This window comes from Plectropomus leopardus, chromosome 16, assembly GCF_026936395.1.
Source record: "Plectropomus leopardus strain MGB_pleo_1.0 chromosome 16, ASM2693639v1, whole genome shotgun sequence".
Classification (NCBI taxonomy): domain Eukaryota; kingdom Metazoa; phylum Chordata; class Actinopteri; order Perciformes; family Serranidae; genus Plectropomus; species Plectropomus leopardus.
Window position 1 is genome coordinate 28,287,760 of NC_142191.1, and position 21,020 is coordinate 28,308,779.

The 21,020-nt window shown below is 38.6% G+C and overlaps 1 protein-coding gene across 1 annotated transcript in view; it reads left to right on the plus strand.

The window, feature by feature from the left end:
• The window catches only part of slc16a10 (solute carrier family 16 member 10), a 51,344-nt gene that overhangs the window by 18,133 nt on the left and 12,191 nt on the right, over window positions 1–21,020 (plus strand). Inside the window, exons 2-3 of the mRNA XM_042503340.2 lie at window positions 13,330–13,474; window positions 16,147–16,573. Coding sequence (XP_042359274.1) covers window positions 13,330–13,474; window positions 16,147–16,573 — 572 coding nt within the window. The remainder of the gene's footprint in view (window positions 1–13,329; window positions 13,475–16,146; window positions 16,574–21,020) is intronic.

Here is a 21,020-nt window from a genome sequence, read left to right on the forward strand (position 1 = left end):
GTCATTTTGGACACACGTCTTAAATACTACAATTCCTCATTTTTCCTGACTGACACTCTAACACAACGTTACTTCTTCATGGTTGTCACCTGCAACTTGATTGGATGCTGTCGATTGGTTCCAAAAAAGTGGATCTGGGGACTTAAGTGTCAACTTGCTTGGACTAAATCGTGTTAATTTCAGTTGAGTCAGGAAATAAACTGATTCGTGGCACACTTTTTAAATAACATAGTTTTTAATCTTTGGGCTTCAAGGAAGGTGTAAAGTATCTTCAAATCAAAAGGCTCGAATCTGAGTGAAGTCACTCAGATATTGGTGTTAAAGTCCAAGTTGAGTTGGAGGTCTTTTTTGATTTTGTCAAGTCTAAAAGAGAGACACATTTGTGGCCTGGATCCATCTCCATACTCTGCACTTAAAAAGGGGGTGGATAAAGCTCCCCCAATCACCAACCAGCCCCAACACACCACCCCATTCCCTTTACTCCGACACGGACCACAACTCCCATTTAACATTTTTCATATGGACCTGTTGTATCCACTGCAGAGAGAATTCATTCCAAACATGCATGTGATGTGTTTTCTCTCTGTTAAGCACAGCCATAAATTACTCTGCGGCTGCTCTCCAACTTTCGTGCTGTGTCATCAGGCATAAAGTTTCACTTCCTGCGCTGTGGGGCCACAAAACACATGAAGGGCATGAGTCGGGATGCAAGCGCACAAAAATTGGCGTTTCTCACTGCCTCTCCCCCTCAGAGCCTCCAAAGGAGCGGCCCAGTATAAATGGCTTCCAGCTGCTTTAAGCAGAAGTAATGGTCGTGATTCTATACGTTTCACCCATGTCCAGATGTGTTTCTTCAGCACCAGGGGGCCCTGATTAGGGTAATGACTGGGACCTTTATGAAACAACAGCAACAGCTTTACTTTAACATGATTGGTTGTTTTACTGCATTAAGTCTACGGTGTGTTAAAGGACTGAAGTTGTAGCTGAGGATAGTAGCAAGAATTTCCTCGGGTGCCCCCATGCTGAGAAAAAGTCAGGCATCACCTGAAGGAATCTTTGTTGTGTAACATCCATCCAGGCTTCCTGTGGTTTTCCTTCACCTACTTATTTCAGGTGAAATTATTGCAGCAGAGATGTCTAAGTTCAGATCAGATTTGACAGACGTGGATGGGGGTGAAACCCGTGGACGTGTACCGGTTACACCACCCTACACTGTGAAATGTCAGTTTGAACTTGAATCAGTCTCAAAGGGACGCTCCAATTGCCTACATGAACATAAGTTTAATAATCATGAGGAATCAGCTGTATAATGTTTGTTTTGCTTTTCAAAGAGTACCCCTATAGAACCTTTTTTTAAAAGATTTTTTTTGGGGGCTTTTTTGCCTTTATTTGATAAGGCAGTTTTAGTATGAAAGGGGGAAAGAGAAGGGATGACATGCAGCAAAGGGCCATGGTTGGAATTGAACCTGCAGCCACTGTGGCAAGGACATACAGTGCATTCCCACTATATGCAGCCATGCACAATCAGAAACTTGCTCCCATTCATTGGTTATTGTAAGCGACTGATTCGCTGAACAAAGCACGCAGGGATAATAATTTGAAAATTCACGTGGTGCTCCCATCAGCACAGACACTAAAGCAGCAGCTCAGGTGACTTTTAAAACAGCTGTGTATAAATCCCCTATTACTTTTTTGTAAATAATATATTTGTGTGATGCTGGTATAGAAGAAGGCGGCGAATTGGACGCATATAGTGGGCGTGCATCAAAAGCCTTTACACATGGGGTGCCCGCTCCACTAGGTGAGCTACTGGGTGCCCCTCTTTAGAACCTTGCTTTTTGTTTTTTTGGTGAAATACTTTCAGTGCAGTTGGAGAATTCCAAGTAATTAGGATAAAATATCTTCTAGCTATCTAATTGTTGATATCTTCAAACATGGCAGACCACTTCTCTGATATTAACAAAATAGCATATGATGAATTTGAAGACTCAAATCTGGATTAACTCAGTTCAGGCGGATTTTCTTTCTTTCATTTTTTTTTTTTTTTGCACTGCACCTCCTGTTGAGCTAATCCTGTCCGAATAGGGATTAATCATGAATCATAACTGTTTCTGGTTCTTGATCTGCAGTAAATGACTAACTGGGGCTTTCCTAATTAAGACTTGACCGGTTCAGTGTAACACCAAGGTGCACAGGGTTTGTTTCAAATGAGGAAATTCTTTAAGCTAAAAACATATTCTCTGCATGTAATGCATTTAATATTGTAATATTGTAATTTAATATTGTGTGTTGCCCTCACTGTGCATTTGACTGAGTGTGTGTGCTTAAATGATTCTCTGTGCTTTTTCATGTATTGGAGATTCACATTATTATTTTTAACCATAGTAGAGTCCATCCATTCTTGATTCAAAGCTAATTTTCTTTTTCTTCTGCTATCCTATGAACACGCCATGTAAAATTATGCTTCTTTGACTCATATCTCACATTGTTTTCCCTCATCTCATCTTACTGGAGTTGTAATGCACAGATGTGACTGAATGGCATCATGTGAGATCGCCTGAATGCAAGCATTTGGTCTGAGTTTCCAAAACACTAAACCAGTCTACAAATGCTGCACTTTTTAAAATGGAAAAGTTCTGAAAGCAAAACTATGAATAATGGATTTGGTTTTGGTTGTAACATTTCTAAAAAGTAGTTGTAACATATTTAAAATGTTTTTATGTAAGAAACATTCTATAAAAACTGAATGATTCTCAATAATTTATCAGTTGTAAGTCTGGGTCCTGACGGGACTGCGTCTGGGACTTAGGAGATGGAGGGGGATTGCATTTTGGTCACAAGAGCGACAGAACTCCCCCTCGTGCTCCTTGAAATCACCAGCTGGTAAAATAATGACTTGGTGGTTATGGGCAAGAATAGAACAGCTACAACAGCCTGTTTAGTTCAGAAAATGACAGCACTTTACCGTAGTGCAACCTTTAAAACCAAGAAAAGACAGTACTTACAATATTACTAAAAATTAATATCCAAAATCTAAGACAAACTGGCATACCACAATATCAATATAATATTTATATTATATATTATATATATTATATTTATTTCATGCTGAACCCTAATTTTCATCCAAACCACATTTTTTCCACACCTTTACCAAGAAATCCCTTTTTGGTCCAAACTCCTTTAGGCAGCTTCTCCCAAAAGCCTCTCTCTGATGCTTTAGTCACTCATGCATCTTCTATATCAATATAATATCCATGTTTTGTCCAACCCTAATTTTGATCCAAACCATGATTTTTCCCACACCTTTACCAAGAAATCCCTCTCGTCGAAACTCCTTTAGGCAACCTCTCCCAAAAGCCACTCTCTGATGCTTCACTAATACATCATGTATGGACCCGCAGTTTTGTTAATCATCAGCTTCAGGATTTTTTTGGCCTTTTGAACATTTTGCTTTTCAGTCCCCTTTAAGTACTGACTTTACATTTTAAAAAACACACTTTCTATTTTAGTCAGGGAGCAAATTTCAGAGCTGACAAAAGACAGTTGTGGAGACGTCACATCGCTTGTGGCTTCTGCAGTCCCCCTCAGGAGGGACAAAAGTAATGAGTCTCAGCTCTCTGCCAAACATGTTCGGCCTAACATAGGCTGCAGCTTGTAAACCCATTAACCCTGCTGCTTGCTCTGCTTTGTTTTCTTAGATGGAGAGTGGGCTTCCCTTGTTTTTTTCAAACGAGTCAAGCAGTTGGAAACCAAGCTCTGTTAGGAAGTAATTGGGGAAACACAAGGGACTCTAAATGCTTCACCTGTACTTTTTTAGTACCCTTTTGTTTTCTTTATCCTCCCTCTCTTACACTGCATACATCAGAAAAAAAAAGGCTTTGCCTTGTGGGAGCTGACAGTGAGTTCAGTACAGTACGGTCCACTTCCTGACCCCAGGTCACTGGGTCTAAAGCTCTGATTGTAATGTGAGCTGGCTGGGTGAGGCTGCTAACTGGAGGCTGTACTGTAGCAACAGTTCAGCAGTGCGCTGCTCCATCATTGCCTCTGCCTATAGAGTTCCAGTGAACTGGATCCTGCTCAGGTGTAAATGTGTTTCCAACCAGGACAGGCGAGCCCAGAGGTGTGCATTGTGTCTTGCTGGGTACACTGGATCTTGGCAGGAGGCTCTGTAGATTTTGTAACACGTTGAGACATTTCTGACAGCTGTGTCTTTGCAGCTGCTCTGTTCTAGTACGACACCATTAAAAGCTGCAGTTTGACAGAGGTCATTCTACAGCTGTTTGGTTTTATTGAAGGCATTTATTATGTTGTAACATTTATTGTTGATGAGGCTTTTTAGAAAATCAAGCGCGACACTTAGATTAACTGTCCTGTCCAATTCAGGAAGTGATGTGTCATATATATATTTGCAGTAACATTTGTTTGAGATAAACAATGGATAGTCGCCATTTGCAGTAAAAACAAAAGTGGCTGAATAGACAAAGAAAGGTGCATGACACACAGAATGTCACATTTAAACAGAAAACCCCAAACTACACAACTAAAATGCGAAAAACCTTATTACAGTTAAAACTACCAAACTTTTATTAAATAATTTTATGAGAACATTTTTTTACATGTGCTTTGACATCAACTGAAATAGACCACAAGCAGCACAGCGAAATGTTCATAACATTAATGACTCAAAGTCCATCAGCACAGCACCAATCCTTGTAGGAATCATTACGTGACCCGCTCTCCAAATCAAGCCCTGAATCAAAAAGAAGCCCTATGGCACAGCCAAAGTAAAAGAAACAAAAACCCACTCCTCCCATCTGTATGTTGCATTTGTAATTCATTGAAAAAGATAATTCATAATATTATTTAATTTTTTATTATTTTATATTGCTCCAGTGACGTGTTTAGTCCCTTTATGAAAGACAAAAACTGATCCCAGACAAGCAAATCTGATTCTCTACAGTTTTGCAGGTTGTCTATCATTAACTTAAATGATACATTTTATGCCATTAACTTAACCCATTCTCTAAACTCATCTTACCTGACTTTTCCAGTAGCAAAGGATAACTCTAGCAGCTGTGATAAAAATCTGTTAGGGCTAGAGCAAATGCTGGTTTTAAGATTATAGATAATCATGACTTGTCCCAAAAAGGTCAAAGGTGAACCACTTTAGGAACAGGAGTATCTAGCCAGTCTTGTATTGTTTTTATTAGGTCTCTCCAGAAGGCCCAAACTAAGGGGCAGGCCACATTACATGGATAAAGGCCTGTTCCTGCCTTTTATATTTCCAGCATAGATTATTATCTAGTAAAGCCATTTTATGAAGACAGACAGGTGTAAAATCGATGAAGCATCTCTTGGTGTAGAAATTTTCCCTGAGCTTTTCTTGTAAACCAGCCTGCACTGGAGATCATCCATGTCCAAGAATCCTTATCAGTGCTTAAATTCAAATCCCTCTGACAGATGATCCTGATATTCTCGCATTTTCCGTTTTTTGCATTAGCATTTATCTTATAAAAGGTGGAGGCAGAGTGATTATTTCTAGGTAGTTTAAAGTATTGCTGCAGCATGTTATCCTCCCAAGCAACTACATTCCCTAAACTACGCCTTATTTGTAAATATCTCCAGAAATCTGATTTATCATTGAAGTTGACCTGTAAACTGAATCCTTCATAAGAGTTAAATGCTTTATCTTTAACCAAATCAGCTATATTTCTTAGTACTCCCTTAATCCGTACTTCTTTTCTTATTGCTATTGCCAACGGCTCTATAGATAATGTAAACAGAAGAGGGGAAAGAGGATCCCCCTGCTTTATGTCTCTAAAAAGCCCAAAAAATGGGGAAATCAGATCATTTGTGTCAGTGGCCATACTACATTTTGCATATGTTACCTTAATCCAATTAAGAAACCCCCTCCCAAACCCTTGTAAGTGAAAATCTACCCTGAAATAAATCTTTTTCATTCTGAAATGGATTACAGAAAGACATGTCATTGTGTCAATTTAGAGAGGAAAGAGGAGAAATCAATACAGACATTAAGTGCCTATTGATAAGCAGACTGACCACGGCCATTTACTTGAAATAATTTTGAGTAAGTTATTAATTGTTTATAGAAACATCTCTGTGCATAGTCCACCTTCCACCTTCTCTTCCCATCTCTCTGTCTCTTTAAAAATAGGTAAACAGCTTCATCATCAGCTGTGCTCAGTCCTCATCTCTGTCCTTGTTAGTCATTAGTCCTGACAGTTGTGCAACTGTAGTGCATGAAGTTGGAGATTTAGGGGTTTTGGATTAGGTTAAGGGTGGTTGATTAACACATATGTTTGCTGGTTTGGCGGGCATCAATAACGCCTATTCTTCTACATCTTTGTTTTTCCTTGTGGTTTTTCCTGTTTTTTCCTGTTGTTGTCTGGCAAATGTGGTTAGTTTTTAAAATCTGACAATCAAGGAAAATTTTAGGGTACTGTTTGTAAATGGAGACAAATCCCAAAACCTTTCGTGAAAATTGTTTGAATTTTTCTCTCAGTTTACTCAGTGCTTGCATCTTTTAAGAAACTGAAATTTACAGTCTAATGAATATACTGTACATCTTAAGGAAAAGCACTGACATGAACTTTAAAAACCTAAAGATTTCTTTAACCAGTTTTACACAGCAAAGACTTAATTTGAAAAAGGCACTTTCATTCATGTTATGACTCCATCATGGCAAAACGCCCAGGGAGAAATGATAAGCCCTATACTGCATGGCTCCATGTTCATGTGGTTATACAGAGGGACATCTGGTCCTGTTTCCGGTTTGTTGGCAGCGAGAGCGTTTGATTTATTAACAGCTTTTCCTCCTCAGTTTATGTTTATTCCAGTGCAACAGCCTGAGACAGCCATTGTTTTAAGTGGTCTCTGGTGTTAAATGAAGCCTGTCTTCATTTTCCATGTTGGTATTAGATCTTTAGCCTGAGCATCTTTAGTCAACAGATTCCTAGAACGTGCTACAGGGACAAGCTGTTTATTTGACCAAGCCAGGAAAATGGTCTGTCATGCCACTGCAATATGAGCCAAGTAAGCCTGTCCATTAGTTATTTCCATTAACTTTGGTTAATAGATAACTCAGCCAGCTGCTTTTATTCACAAATTGAATTGAAGTCATCGGAGATCCATGAGGGCCATTCTGTGCTTTACACCCTTGGTCCTGTTTGATGTCCTTTGCCAGTGATTGCCAACCATAGCTGGTTTAAAGCAATGGATAAACTGTATTGTTTAAATAGTTAGCTCAAAGTAATAAATAGACTTTTAAGGTAGTTAATTCGTGAATAGGCATTGGAAATAGTTAGCTCTAATAAATGAATAGACTTTTAAGATAGTTAATGAATAGGTAGTTGAAGTATTTAGGTCAAAATAATGAATGGATGATTAAAACAGTTGGCTCAATAATTAATAGACTATTAAAATAGTTAGCTCAAAGTATAAAGTAAACAGTTGAAAATGTTAGCTCATAGTATTAACAATTGAAATACTTAGCTCAAAGTTATAAATACATGGTTGAAATAGTTACTTCAAAATAATTAATAGAAGACTGAAATAGTTGGGCCAAATAATCAATAGACTGTTGAAATTGTTTAAAAGTAAACAGTTGAAACAGTTGGGTGAAAGTAACAAATAAACTGTTGAGATAGATACGTAGCTTAAAGTAATCAATAGACTTAGCTCAAAGTTATTAATGTAATATGATATAGTTAGCTCAAAGTAATTAATTGAGTTGAAATAGTTAGCACAAAGTAGTTAATAGACTTTTGAAAAAAGTTAGCTCAGAGTAATTAATATTATATGTAAAGTAATACTTTGAGCTAACTATAATATGATATAGTTAGCTCGCAAAGTATTACTTTACTTGAAATCGTTAGCTTAAAGTAATGAATAGACTGTAGAAATAGTTAATTCAAAGCAATTAATAGATTGTTGAAATTGTTAGCTCAAAGTATATAATAGGCTTTGACATAGTTAGCTTAAAGTATTGACTAGTCAGTTCTATTAGTTAGCTCAAAGTATTGAGTTATCAATTGGAATTTTTATCTCAAAGTATTGAGTAAACCGCTGAAATGGTTAGTTCAAAGTAATAGACTTTGACATTTTTAGCTCAGTGTATTGACTGATCAGTTATAATAATTAGTCCAAAGTACTGAGTAATCACTCTGTTGACTGGTGAAACAGATAGCTCAAAGTAATAGGCTATGTAAACACTTGATAAGGCTGTTGGTATAAGTCAAATGAAACTGTTTGAAACCACTGTTCTAGGCAGTACAAAATGGGTAGCACAGCATGATAACAGCTTCAATGACTATTAATCACCAAACAACAAGGACTAGAGTTTAAATCTGCAGTTCAAGAACTCTCAAAAGGTGTCACATCGTTTAGACTGGTTTACAAGAGGCATAGTTTGCAGTTTTCATGGAAGTTGAGTCATTGTGGGGTGACTGGGTTCAGAGCAGAGGGTTTTCAAGCAAAGGAGTCTTTAACAAGGCAGACAGAGGACTTAGGGCAACTCTGCCTTGTCTGTCAGTGTCCAAGCGGGGCCCGCGGGTAACGGTGGATGTCACTGGGACAGAGAGAATCCTGATATTACATTTTTCAATCTGGAATTCCTCTTTGTCTGAAGCGTAAATGCTTTTAAATCGAGAGAGCCAGCAGATGAAACCACAGCAGCAATTTCCTGTTGTCCTTGAGGGATTCTTTGCCTTTCTTGTTCACTGCCATTTATTACATTATGTAGCTTAAAGCGGACAGATATCCCTACAAGTATGAGACCAGGCAGAGTGGACCCCATTGAGTTTGGGCATTTTTCTGACTACAGTGTCTGGAATAGATCCGTAGAAGCTTCAATTGTGCGTTGGCTCACACTGGGAAACCAGAGCAGGGCTCTGAGCATGAGGACGATAACTAAATATAGGTCACACGCCAGTATTTCTATATGTGGAAATTTAAATATGTACAGCTTTTGACTGAGGGATATTGCTGCTCTGTATCCAGTAAACATCTTTTGATCTCATCAGGCATGGTTTAACTCTAACCAGAACCGAGAGTAAGCAAGTTTGGCCAAGTTTTTGACAAGACAATCAATTAAAATTCTGCATCTGCACATTTTAGGCAATGAGTTGGACCACAGTGGTGTAGAAAATGGGCAGGGAAGACCCCAAATATCTGCTAAAAAAAATACCTGACTGTGGTCCTTAAATGCAGATTTAAAAATAATTCATACTTTAACTTGCTTTGGTTTAACTGACATCTACAAAACTGCAAACAAACTGGCATATCCTGGAAAGTATTTTTTTGCCGAATCATGGTCCAGAGAAATGGATTGGTAATATTGCCCACTTGGTTGTTCCACCACTTGGGATTGAAATATCACAATTTACCCTGGATAGATTGCTATGAATATTGTTACTGACATTCAAGGTCCAAAGATGATGTATCCTAATGACGTTTATGATCCATTGACTTTTCCTCTGGCACCACCAGCAGACTGACATTTAAGCTTTTCTGCCTCCACGCTGGCGACAGCCATGGCTGGAGGCATTATGATTTCAATTGTCCATACGTACATTGCATTCTCGTGAACACAATATCTTATTACAATATCTTAAATCAGAAATTTCTGTTACGGTGGTGCAAAATTCCACTTGGCTTTAACGATGAATGGATTAGATTTTGGTGTTCAAAGGACCCTGTAAGCTCACAAAACAAATTTTTGGCCGTCCCAGAAATTCACACTAATCATGACAAAAATAATATAATGGAATGATGACAGTTTATTTCCCAAAAGTAAAGGTCATCTTTACTGTGGCATCAAAATGTTCTTTTCTAGCCATTACTCAATGTCATAACTCAGGGTCAGAAGGGAAGATTGTGACCATATTTCAAATTTTGTCAAATTGGTGACACAAATCTTTGGTGCCCACCTTGAAACTGTGCTGATTATATAGAACTCCTCTGCTGCTGGGTTGAAGATGTATGTTAAGCATTCGTGTTTTTGCCAAAAAATACACTTAGTACCTTTTATTAAATTTATTGTAAGTCTTCAATACATATTTGAGTCTTGACAAACATGGACATAAACTGCATCTTGACTGGGTGGGAAAGGCATGCAACCGTGAGGCAGTTATTCTAGTTTAGTGAAGTGTTTCAACAACTATTATATAGAAAAGACAGAAAATAGAAAAAAAATACATTTAGACATGCATGTTCCCCTCAGGATGAACTGTAAAAACTTTAGTGAGCCCCTTACTTATGATTTATTGCCATGATCAGGTACAAATTATGATTGATATCTTTTTTTGAACAACACTGGTGTCATTCCTGTCAGTGAATTGTGCACAGGTCTGAATTTCAAAATCCATAACTGCCCCACCACCCACACTTATGAGAAATTAGTTTCGCAACCTGACCCAACCCGTAAACACAAGATCCACAGCCTGATCCAAAACCACAAGTATAATTTATAAAATTAAATTATTATTATTATTATTATTAGACCAGAATAAACAGTTTCTTCTAAACATGTTTATATTGTCATTGTGAGCATTTTACATTGTCAAATAACTAGCCTACATTTTATTTCATACATTTACTTCACCAGGGCTGCTAAGAAAAGAAGAACGCCTTAAATATTACCTTTTATAAAGTTTGTTTTTTTAACAATTAGCATAACACCCTGGCTGTAGACTCTTAGCACACTAAAACAAAAGTGTCTGATGAGGGAGAAGCTGCTTATGATTCATACTGTAGCAGGGTGTTTTTATCCTGTACCTGTGTACTTCTTCATAACATTTATCTTATGGGGTAACCTGAGAGCATATAATACCGTGACAGCATGAGGTGAAATGAAGATTCAGAGGGAATAAGACACAGCAGTAACACCAGTAATAACCCTGAAACTTGACACAGGGGTCTCCCGTAACTTCCTTAAAAATCAGACAACAAAAACACTCAGACTCCAACTGCTCCACTTTTTCCCACAAGTTTCCTCTGACCTTGCGTCACAATTGAGAAAAACAAATTCTGTGTCACGTGCTCAACCCTGCCTATACTGATACAGTTATCTAGTGTAGGATATGTTATTTCACTGGAGAGCTAAAAGTGCCCCAGGCACTCAACCCTACCAAAACATGTCACTCACTCCTGGTTTCCCCATCCTTTTTACGGTCAAGGGGCACCTCACGAGTGTTTGCGCAATTTGTGTACGTTTGTGTAAGCTTTACTTGTTTGTCCACTCCCTAGCATCATTTTTACTTCTTTTTGTTGATGAGATTTAAAGGCAATATAAAAAAAGCAATATAAAAACAACATAGCTGAAAGCTTGCTATTTATGAAGCATTTCTATAGCAATATCTGTTTCCAAGGATATGTCACCACATGCATGTCTGCCCATTTGTCATAAAATAAATAAAAACAACTTGTGATAAGACCTTAGAGAGTCTGCCCATAGTTATCTATCAGTACTATTTGGCTCTACATTCTTTAAATAAATACTAAAATGATTGATTCTTCCAATGCTGTTAATATCCTGAAATTACCTGCATTGTTGTAAATGTGCCCGACATATCTTAACATACAGTATATTATGGGTCTGCTGCAGCATGTGACAGTGGTATTTAACCTTAGACTCACTTAGACTCACAGAAGACTGCTGACTAGGCATTGAGCAAATACTGCGGATGTTTCCTGCGGTGAGAGTTTTTGCTCTACTGACATTTCTTACAGGCAGATCTGACTTGTAATCAAAAAAGAAATGCTTTGTTTGAACAATAAGTAAGCAGTTTTCTGCTCTAGTATTAGACTAAAAAGATACTGGTGGGGAAGGAAGGTATAAGAGACAGGCTTTGAAGAGTAGTGCCATTTTTTTCTTTTTTTGCCTGAGAAAATACAATCTGGTCTGGTCAGTGAGCACAGCTAAAGCAGTACAGAGGGATTTTATGTAAACGTGAATGGTGGGTTTGGCAGTATGACAGCATTAAAGTGAGAAGCTAGTGATGTAGCATTAATACATTTATAGAGAGGGGGACTTCGAATATAACAAAGAATTTTTTATCTTTTATTGTTGTTAATTGTCCTTGACAATAACATACTATCGGGTAAGGATTTTGTCTGCAAATACTCTTTGGGACTGAATAACCCTTTGGGATTAGTAAAGTTGTCTGAATCTGAATCTGAATCTGAATCTGAAAATGCATCATCCCCTCCAGGTGCGTGCCCTTTAGTGATAAAAAATAATAGTCAAAATTGAAGCAGCGAAGATATTCTAAGTTGTAGTCCATAGCATACACTTGGTCAAGCTCTAAAAACACTGGATCCTACATTTCCCATAATGCAATCATCTTTTTGTTAGACCCCTCCTGCCAGGTAAACACCCAAGTCTTTCAAACTCCATACTCCAGTTTGTAAGCTATACTTTCTGTTATAAATGTAGGCAAGTAAAGTTACTGTGGTTAGTTTTAGAAAAACAAACATTTTGGGGTGTCTTTACTGTCGTTACTGTAATTAGTTGAAGAAAAGGAAATATGGTGATCACAATGTATCTTGAAATAATTCAATAACTCAGCTAGTTCACTCAAAGTTCACACAGTTCTGAACACAGCTCGAAGCGTATTACGCAAGTTACTGGCGTATGATTACGCAGGATTAGTATGAATTTTGCTGCACTATTTTTTGTAGGAGAACATATGAGCAGTGCATGAGACAGGCTGAGTTCAGTGAGATGTTACAGTAGCTTCTATGCAACAGGGAAGATGACATCTCCATGGTGTCTGTGTACACTACTTAGTGTTTAGATCACACCTAAGTGTTTTCCTGCTCACTTGTTCCCGTCCACTCAATGGGTGTTTCTGCTGTTTCACATCTTAGTCGTCTTATTATTGTTTCTGTGTCGCTTTTCCCAAATATGTTTTCATTCGAGTATGATTAATGAACACGATCCAAAAAAGGAATTGTGACCTTTAGGACATCTGAAGAGTGGATGCCTGAACAAAGTGACTCTACAGGGTGTGTGTGTGTGTGTGTGTGTGTGTGTGCGCGCGTGTGTGTGTGTGTGTGTGTGTGTGTGTGTGTGTGTGTGTGTGTGTGTGTGTCAGTAAGTAAGTAAATGTGTACATGGATACAAGATCAACAGTGTCCTATTATTATCACCGGTATTAGTATTAAGCAACAGCGTCTTCCTGGAAACACTTTTGTTTGTGTCTTAAATCAGTCTTCTGTTTGGGATGTGAAGTGATAATCACTCTTACAGCTTGTTGTGTGAGATCTTCTCATACACTCATCTTGTTTTCTCTCTCTCTCCTGCAGCATGGGTGGGCTCCCTCTCCATGGGGATGATCTTCTTCTGCTCTCCCATCGTCAGTGTCTTCACCGACATCCTCGGCTGCAGAGTTACCGCAGTGGGCGGCGCTGCTGTCGGCCTTGTCGGCCTTTTGGCCAGCTCCTTTGTCACGTAAGGGAGAAAATCTGTTTTTTGATTCAAAATGACAACATGTTTTTACCATATACACTCCTACAAGATTGCTGTGGTAGTCAGTAACCTTAGTTTGAGGTTAAAAACAATAGTTAACCAACAGATGTATCTAACCTTTAATAGTCTAGGTATAATGACGGATTAGGAGCATGACTTGCATGGATATCTGTTAGGGTGTACATTGTTTGGGGGGGGCAATGTCGACATATAATCACCCTTTAAGTTCACATGGCAAACTTGTTAATAAGAGTAATTACCAGTTACAGAGTCACATAATAATTCATGAATCTAAAATTAAGGCCTTAATTGTTATTAAAATGATTTAAATTAATCTTTCAAAAGTCCTAAAATGCTCAGACATGGAAAATAGGATTTTATGAATCTTTTTTTTCTGACTTTGCATTGTAAAATCTTAAAGTAATTGGAAACCTCTATTTTTTTGTTAAATGATATAATATTCCTTTTTTTAAAGTCATCACAATAGGAATCATAGCAGTGGAAACTCATATGCAGATTGAGAAACACATAATTGCCCAGAAATGTCCCACTTGTGTTGGTAAACCAAACAGATAATTTTACAATCATAAATAATGTTCATGTTTTCCATGTGTCCCAGTCAAAAAAAGGGTTTTGTTTTTTTTTCAACATTTGATGTAGATAATCTAACCACTGGACAAAAAAAGTCATGTTTTATGTTAGAAAAAAACATTTTGTCAAAATTAAATTGTGCTTCTTTAATTATTGTTATTTGTAAATTTGTCTTAAACTTAATTCTGGGTGGCATTAAAAAGTCCTAAATCTACCTTGCCTCAAGATATAGGAACCATATGTTCTTTATATGTTGCTAATTGTCTGTCTCGTGTTTGCTGCTGAGCAGGAAGTGCATATACTCCTTTTAGCTTTTATCAAGACTCTGTGGGTAGGTTGCTTTGCACTTAGCACTCCGTTGTTAATAATTTCCTGGAACTGCGTGCGTCCACACGTGAGGAAACACTCACTCAGACACACTGAAATGTGTGATCCAAACAAAGCGGCAAGTGTTCAGCCCCTGCTTAAATACTTTCAAGTGCAATAAATAAGCAGTAAAACAACTGAAATAGAGCTTATCAAGTGGCTGTCAAAAAGCATTTCACAAACACAAACAGACTTTGCACAGGACTTTGAAACCACTTCGAGGCACCATCCTGTTTTTATTTGTACCTTGATCACTAGACTAAAATCATTTGACCTTTTTGAATGTGCTGTTTGATGGAATTTGCCGTGCTTGAAAGGCTCAGCTGACACAGGTTAAACACTTAAAAACATTGTACCTAGTAATAGCCTTTTCATTCATCGATTTGTATTTATTTTGGTGTCATGCCTTTGGATCATCATAACACAATCTTTTTCTGTCTTACAACCATCCTGTGGTAATTGTATAAACAAAACAAAACACGTGGAAAAGGAAAAGAAAGGGGAAACAAACAATGTAAAATACAATCCTACCACAAACAAGTGGTATTAAAGATAGTCCAGAGATTCTCCAGAGAGCTTTAGCAGCGTATGGACTGATCTGTTTTTCAAAGCTGTATTTATTTGGTTACAGACACAATAACTAAAAAAATCACAAATAGTATTAAAATCATTTGAATTCATGGTTTTTAAGTGAGGTGTTTAACATGAGTTTTTAGGACAATCAGCTATCTACCCAAAGTACTTATAATGATGTTCTGTATTGATTACATTTGCTTTAAGAGTATAGAAGTATCACAAGCAGACTGTAACCTGGAAAAAGTCTGACATAGAACTGATGGAACGAAAGTTGATATCATCAGCATAAAATTGCAATTGTTGAAAAATACATTTTATCTTCATAAAGTAAATGGAAGGGGGCCGATTATTGTTACTTGAGGGACACCTTTATAAGTCATTTGGGGATTTGAACTCCAGACTACACAAAGGTATGATTTAAATCAGGGATATCAGTTTTGGTTCATTTTACCTTTGATAACCTAGCACTCGTTAACTCATAATTAACTGGTTAATTTTTAAGAACTAAAAAACAGGGGTTAAGCTGCTTATACACTGGGGCAACCTGGGGGGAGACTGGAGAGTGGGCACAATTTTTCCTCAGCAACACTGTTTAGTTGGGACAGCATTACTAGTGGTAATCACCAAATGAGTGGAACTGCTAGCTAGCTCCCACCACACCTGGATGTTGCAGAGTGCAGTATACTGAAGAGTAGCAAAATTAACAGAGACCATAATCTATCAAAATATTTTTGGCGGTCAACCATTGACATCACTAATTTGAGCCAGCTGTAAGCAGTATCATCAAAACCTGTAAAAAGCAGCTTGTGTATATACATGTTGTGATCAGTAGAATCACAAACAGTTAGACACTATGTAACACATTAAAAAAGTGCTAAGAAAATGAATATGATAAATAAATCTCTGCTGCTGGTACAGTTTCAAAAGGCAGCATCATTTCACTTTTTCTCTTAGGTGATTATTTAGACAGCTTTTGAAGGTGCAGATACAAAAAAGCTAGGAAAAGACACATTGATTATTTTCGTACTTAAAAATCATAGTTTCCCTGAAGCAGATATTGATCTCAGCAGTGAGTCATAATGCTTTACAGTGATGTATCTTGATTGTTTTTATCCCCTCAGGTCTCTGGGTCCCATGTACTTCACCTATGGCATTGTGTTCGCCTGCGGCTGCTCTTTTGCCTACCAGCCCAGCCTGGTTATCCTGGGCCACTACTTCAAGAAACGTCTCGGTCTGGTGAACGGGATTGTGACGGCCGGCAGCAGCATCTTCACCATCACCTTGCCATTCGTGTTGTCGGGCCTGCTGGAAAGAGTGGGCCTTCAGAACACCATGCGCGTCCTGTGCATCCTTATGTTCGTGTTGATGCTGGCTGGCTTCACCTACAAACCCTTGCTGCCAGTCAAGCCGAGAAGCACCCGCACAGGCAACTGCCCGCCCATGAGCGAGATCTTTAACATCAATATCTGGAGGTCTTTGGGATATCGCATTTGGGCCTTCGGTATCCCTGCAGCCCTCTACGGCTACTTTGTGCCTTATGTTCACCTGGTAAGTTTGTGTTTTTTTTATATACGTCATTAATCTGCTCTCTCAATCAAATGTGATGTCACCGACCTTTACAGTTTATGTGTATTTTCGTGTTGTTTGTGTTGCTGGGCATCATCACCCCACTCTCTAAGCCAAAGGTCAGTTTGATGACGATTAACAGCATGTAAATGCCAGCAGAGGGATTCCATGGTGTGATTTCCCAGTATCCTGATCTCATGTTTTCGAGGATGTGTTTGTTGGCACGAGGGAGGAATAAGGGTGAGGTCAACTAGAGAGCTTCAACAACACAGATATCAAAACACATACTCACAACGTGAGCTTGATTAATGTGAAAGGTGAGAAGGGGAAGTCTCAACCCCAGCCAGGATCTTCCAGGCATTCAGCAATGGTACAGAGTGTTACCATGAGATGGTTTATGACTTTTAGAATTCACTCCAGCATTTAACAACATGCATGTCCCTGTTAGAAAGGTCTAAATAAGAAAAAGGCCCTCTAAGGACACTTGAAAATCTTTTATACAAGAAACAACAGACTGTTATTCTAATTTAATACACTGCAGATGGTCAGAAAAACACCTCAAATGGCATCAGGTTTTACCTCACAAATATTATTTATGTGATCTTTGATTAAGGCAGTTATGCACATATTTTCCATAATATCCGTACAAATAAAAACAAAACTATTCCCATGACCAGATACTGGTAGAGACAATTGGTTTTGTTATCTGGGTGAACAAAATTTTGTTTTTGAGGCAGTTACGCCCCCAGAAAGTTTTCATAGGGGTGGCCAGATGGGACCACTGAAATGCTGAATTTTAGGAATTTTATTGAAGTATATAGGCTATTTGAAAAAATATGTCAACATGGGTGTTAAGGAATGGCACACTGGTACTTTGTTTTTTTTAATTTAGCGGTTAATGTTACTATTTATCTGATGTGCATAGACTACTACCTGTACAGTTAATTTTTTGAGTTCCACAAACGTTGGGTTTCATTTGTTATGTATTGATTCATGTTAGGCAACTCATTGTTCTTCAAATAGGCTTGTTTTCCTTCTCTAGAAAAAGACAAATATACAGCTTTAATGTGAAGGAGTACATTTATTGTAAGGAAAAAAATATTGACTGGGAGTAAGCCTTCTCAAGTTTAGGGAAGACTCGTGGGGACATCTCCAGGCAAGAGTTCAAGGGACCCCTTTGCTGTACCAGTCGTTCCCTCGCCAAAATGTGTCCTAAAGTTGGAATGTTTTTCAGCCCCCTTTCCAACATGCTATGCAAACATAGTTGGTACAAACTGATGCCTTGGGTTGTCTGGTTTTAGTAGATACCACTGCCTTTGTGCTAGCTCAAAAAATGAACGTGCCTACAATTATTTTTGCCAAGCCAGCAATTGTGTCAAGGGGGCAAGGCCCCCCCTGTCCCATCCTTGGGGGCACCAGTATTTTGAAGATGTTGACCTAATAGCCTAATGGTTAAAATGTGTGAGTGGGTGCACGGGCCTATATATTTTTGGAGATCTGGTGTAGCCTGCCGATATTTGGGTCAAGACTTCCTCTTCCGTTCACCGGTCATTTCGGCTAATCTTTATCAACAGATATCTGCATATGAATGTAGATCAATTTAAAAAAGCTCATACAAAGTTAATTGTAATACCATAATTGCTGGTTCCAAGGTGTTAAAATGTGACTGATCAGTACTACTTGGATTACAATAGAATTACTTATCGAAACCAGAACGCTCGTCCCGTTGCCTACAGATTCGGCATAAATATGCAGATATCTGCTTATAGGAATACACTGTTTACAAAAGCCTACAGCGGGCAACGTGACTGCATCCGACAAACTGCACGTCACAGCGGCTTCCTAATTCCCCTCACAGCAGCATTTGTCCACATGAGATACTTAAGCTTTGTGGTCCTGATGAAAGTATGACAGGAAGGCTCAATCTCTCATTTCAGTCAGGACACAGTTCTGTAAACAGGTGTCACGTTCCCTGAGTGTTCCTTTATTTCAGCTTTACGATGGAAAAATAAGATATTTGAGAAAACACCTTCTTGGGAGGGCTGGAGAGTCGATCCTGGATGTGTTGGACGGACTCAGGGGGTGACTGTTTATTTGGACACGATGACTCTGTTGCTGGAGAGAGATCAGTCTGTTTTCCTGTGTCTGCTACTCAGACTGGGACACTGCAGGGGCTCGACTGCAGCCTCAGCGCCACCCCATGACTTATAGCTCCCGCATCCGTCCTTCCCCAGACACAGAGCTCCCCCCACCCTGCACTTAAGGCCAAACACCGGCCTTGTGACACTGCATCGGAAGAAGGAGGGAAAAAACATGGGTCAAACTGCGTATTGTTCAGCTACTCAGGAAGGGAGTCCAAACAGGCCCTTAACACCCCTTTTCTTTCTCTGGTGTGTTTACGTGTCCTTTTAGAGCCACACTGCCACAGTTCCATGTGTGTTTTTCCTCTTTCCAAATCAAGCCGCGCATAAGTGAAGACGATAAAAGACTAAAGTCCAGTGTTTGACCCACACTTTTTCCATGAATTGCTGATTAGAGATAAGATGTTAGCCTTCAGGTATGGCTGTGTTTGCTCCATGCGTGGGCTGATTAAAGGTGTGGTAGCGTCTCTCTGCTGACTTTGCAAAAAGAACATATTGAAGAACAGCACGTGAGAAAGTTTATCAGCCAGACTGATAATGTATATCCTCTCCTCTTTTTTGAATCAGCCCGGCTAAATCCTAACAGATTTACACTAGTAGCACACAGAATGCTATTGTTCTGTATGAAGCTGTCTCTACTTAAAAAGTAAGCTTGTTTCAGTGTGTTTAATGAGGAGCACCCACAGGGCTGCGGCGTGTGGGCTCGAAGAGGGCTGGAGGTTTAATGACCATTAAACAGGCGAATAGAGAGAGCAGAGAGAAAGTGGGTTGGTGTACAGTGGGGCTCTGAAAGGGGAAATTCACCCCCCAACACACTGTTAAAGCAGGTTTAAAGAAGGTGGTGGTGATGTGCCATGTGTGTCTTATCAAGTGTCAAATATCAATTTAATTCCAGATACTATAGTTTTTTTTATTTCACAGCAGGAGAGGCACAGGTGCTACTATTAACATCACTGATTGCTCCACTTCATTTACACACATCTGAATGAAAGGCAGCCATTGTTAATGTTATTAATTACAGCTGTTTGACTGCTGTTAGAAAGCTTTACTGTGGAGTTTAAAGGAGTATGGTAATATTCTATATTTTTTTGTTAAGAGATGAAAACCAACATTGAATAAATCCTGCCAGAAACTACTGTTATTTTGCCTTCATGTACTCCTCAGAAATATCATGTTTACTGTACTTACGAATTACAAGCACATGAATGAATCTCCAAAGTTGTAATTATAAGTGGGAAATTGGGAACGTTTTACAGTACCCGAGTTACCGAGTTGTGACTTCGTTTGATGTTTCAAGGCAGCATAAATGGCTGTATGGAAACAGTGTCAACAATTTATGGTAAAAAATTATATATTTTGTTATATCATGCAATTTTAGTAGTTTTAGGCGAGTATACTAACATGGATAACAACACTATTTTATAACACAGGTTTCCATTTTTGTTATAATTGCATAAACATGGTGGGCAAAAGTCAATGTTTGGTCAATAGTAAGAAACTATTAATTCACATATTAAATATACATTTTTGACCTAATGTAAAGTGTAATATGGTGTTAATGTCAATGGCAACCCATCTTATTTGTAGCTTCCAGGTTGTTTTCCACTTTACAACCTCAAAGCACATAAACACAATGAATTCAAAAGAACGACTTCCCAACTCGCAAACTCCCAACCTTTCGACATCACATGAATGCAGCATAAGGTTTGTTCAGGCATGTTCTGTAGGTCAAAGGCATTATGGGAAATGTAGGAAGTGGATTAGTGGTTTGGGGTTATCACAGAGATACATTGGATCCATTGGGGTATGTGAAGTTGACAGATCCAAAGCATTTTCCATGGAGAGCGGTAAATTCGGTAATGCGTCACATAATGGTTACTTTATTGCGAGTTGACTGACCAAACGACGACACACCCTCAAGATGCAGTTCACACATAAACACTAGGGTCAGTGTTTGCAGAATGAGTGAAACATTTCCACCACTGTAATGACGTTTCTGACACATACCATGTTCAAATTATTATTATCATTATTATTATCATGCAAATCTGGAAGTTCTACATAGTCTAGTTTTGTTTGATTTGAATTCTTGTGGAATTCTCCAACAACACATGTAATACATCACAACAATTCTGTTTAATTTGGTTGTCTGCGTGAAGTAGTTAGAAGTTGAACTGCTGTGCCTGTGTTGAACGCATGTGTCTGTGTTTGTGTTTCTGTGAATGAGTGTATTTATTTTGTAGGGTTTGATGTTCCATGCCAGGCTCTGAATTGCATCACATCAGAGT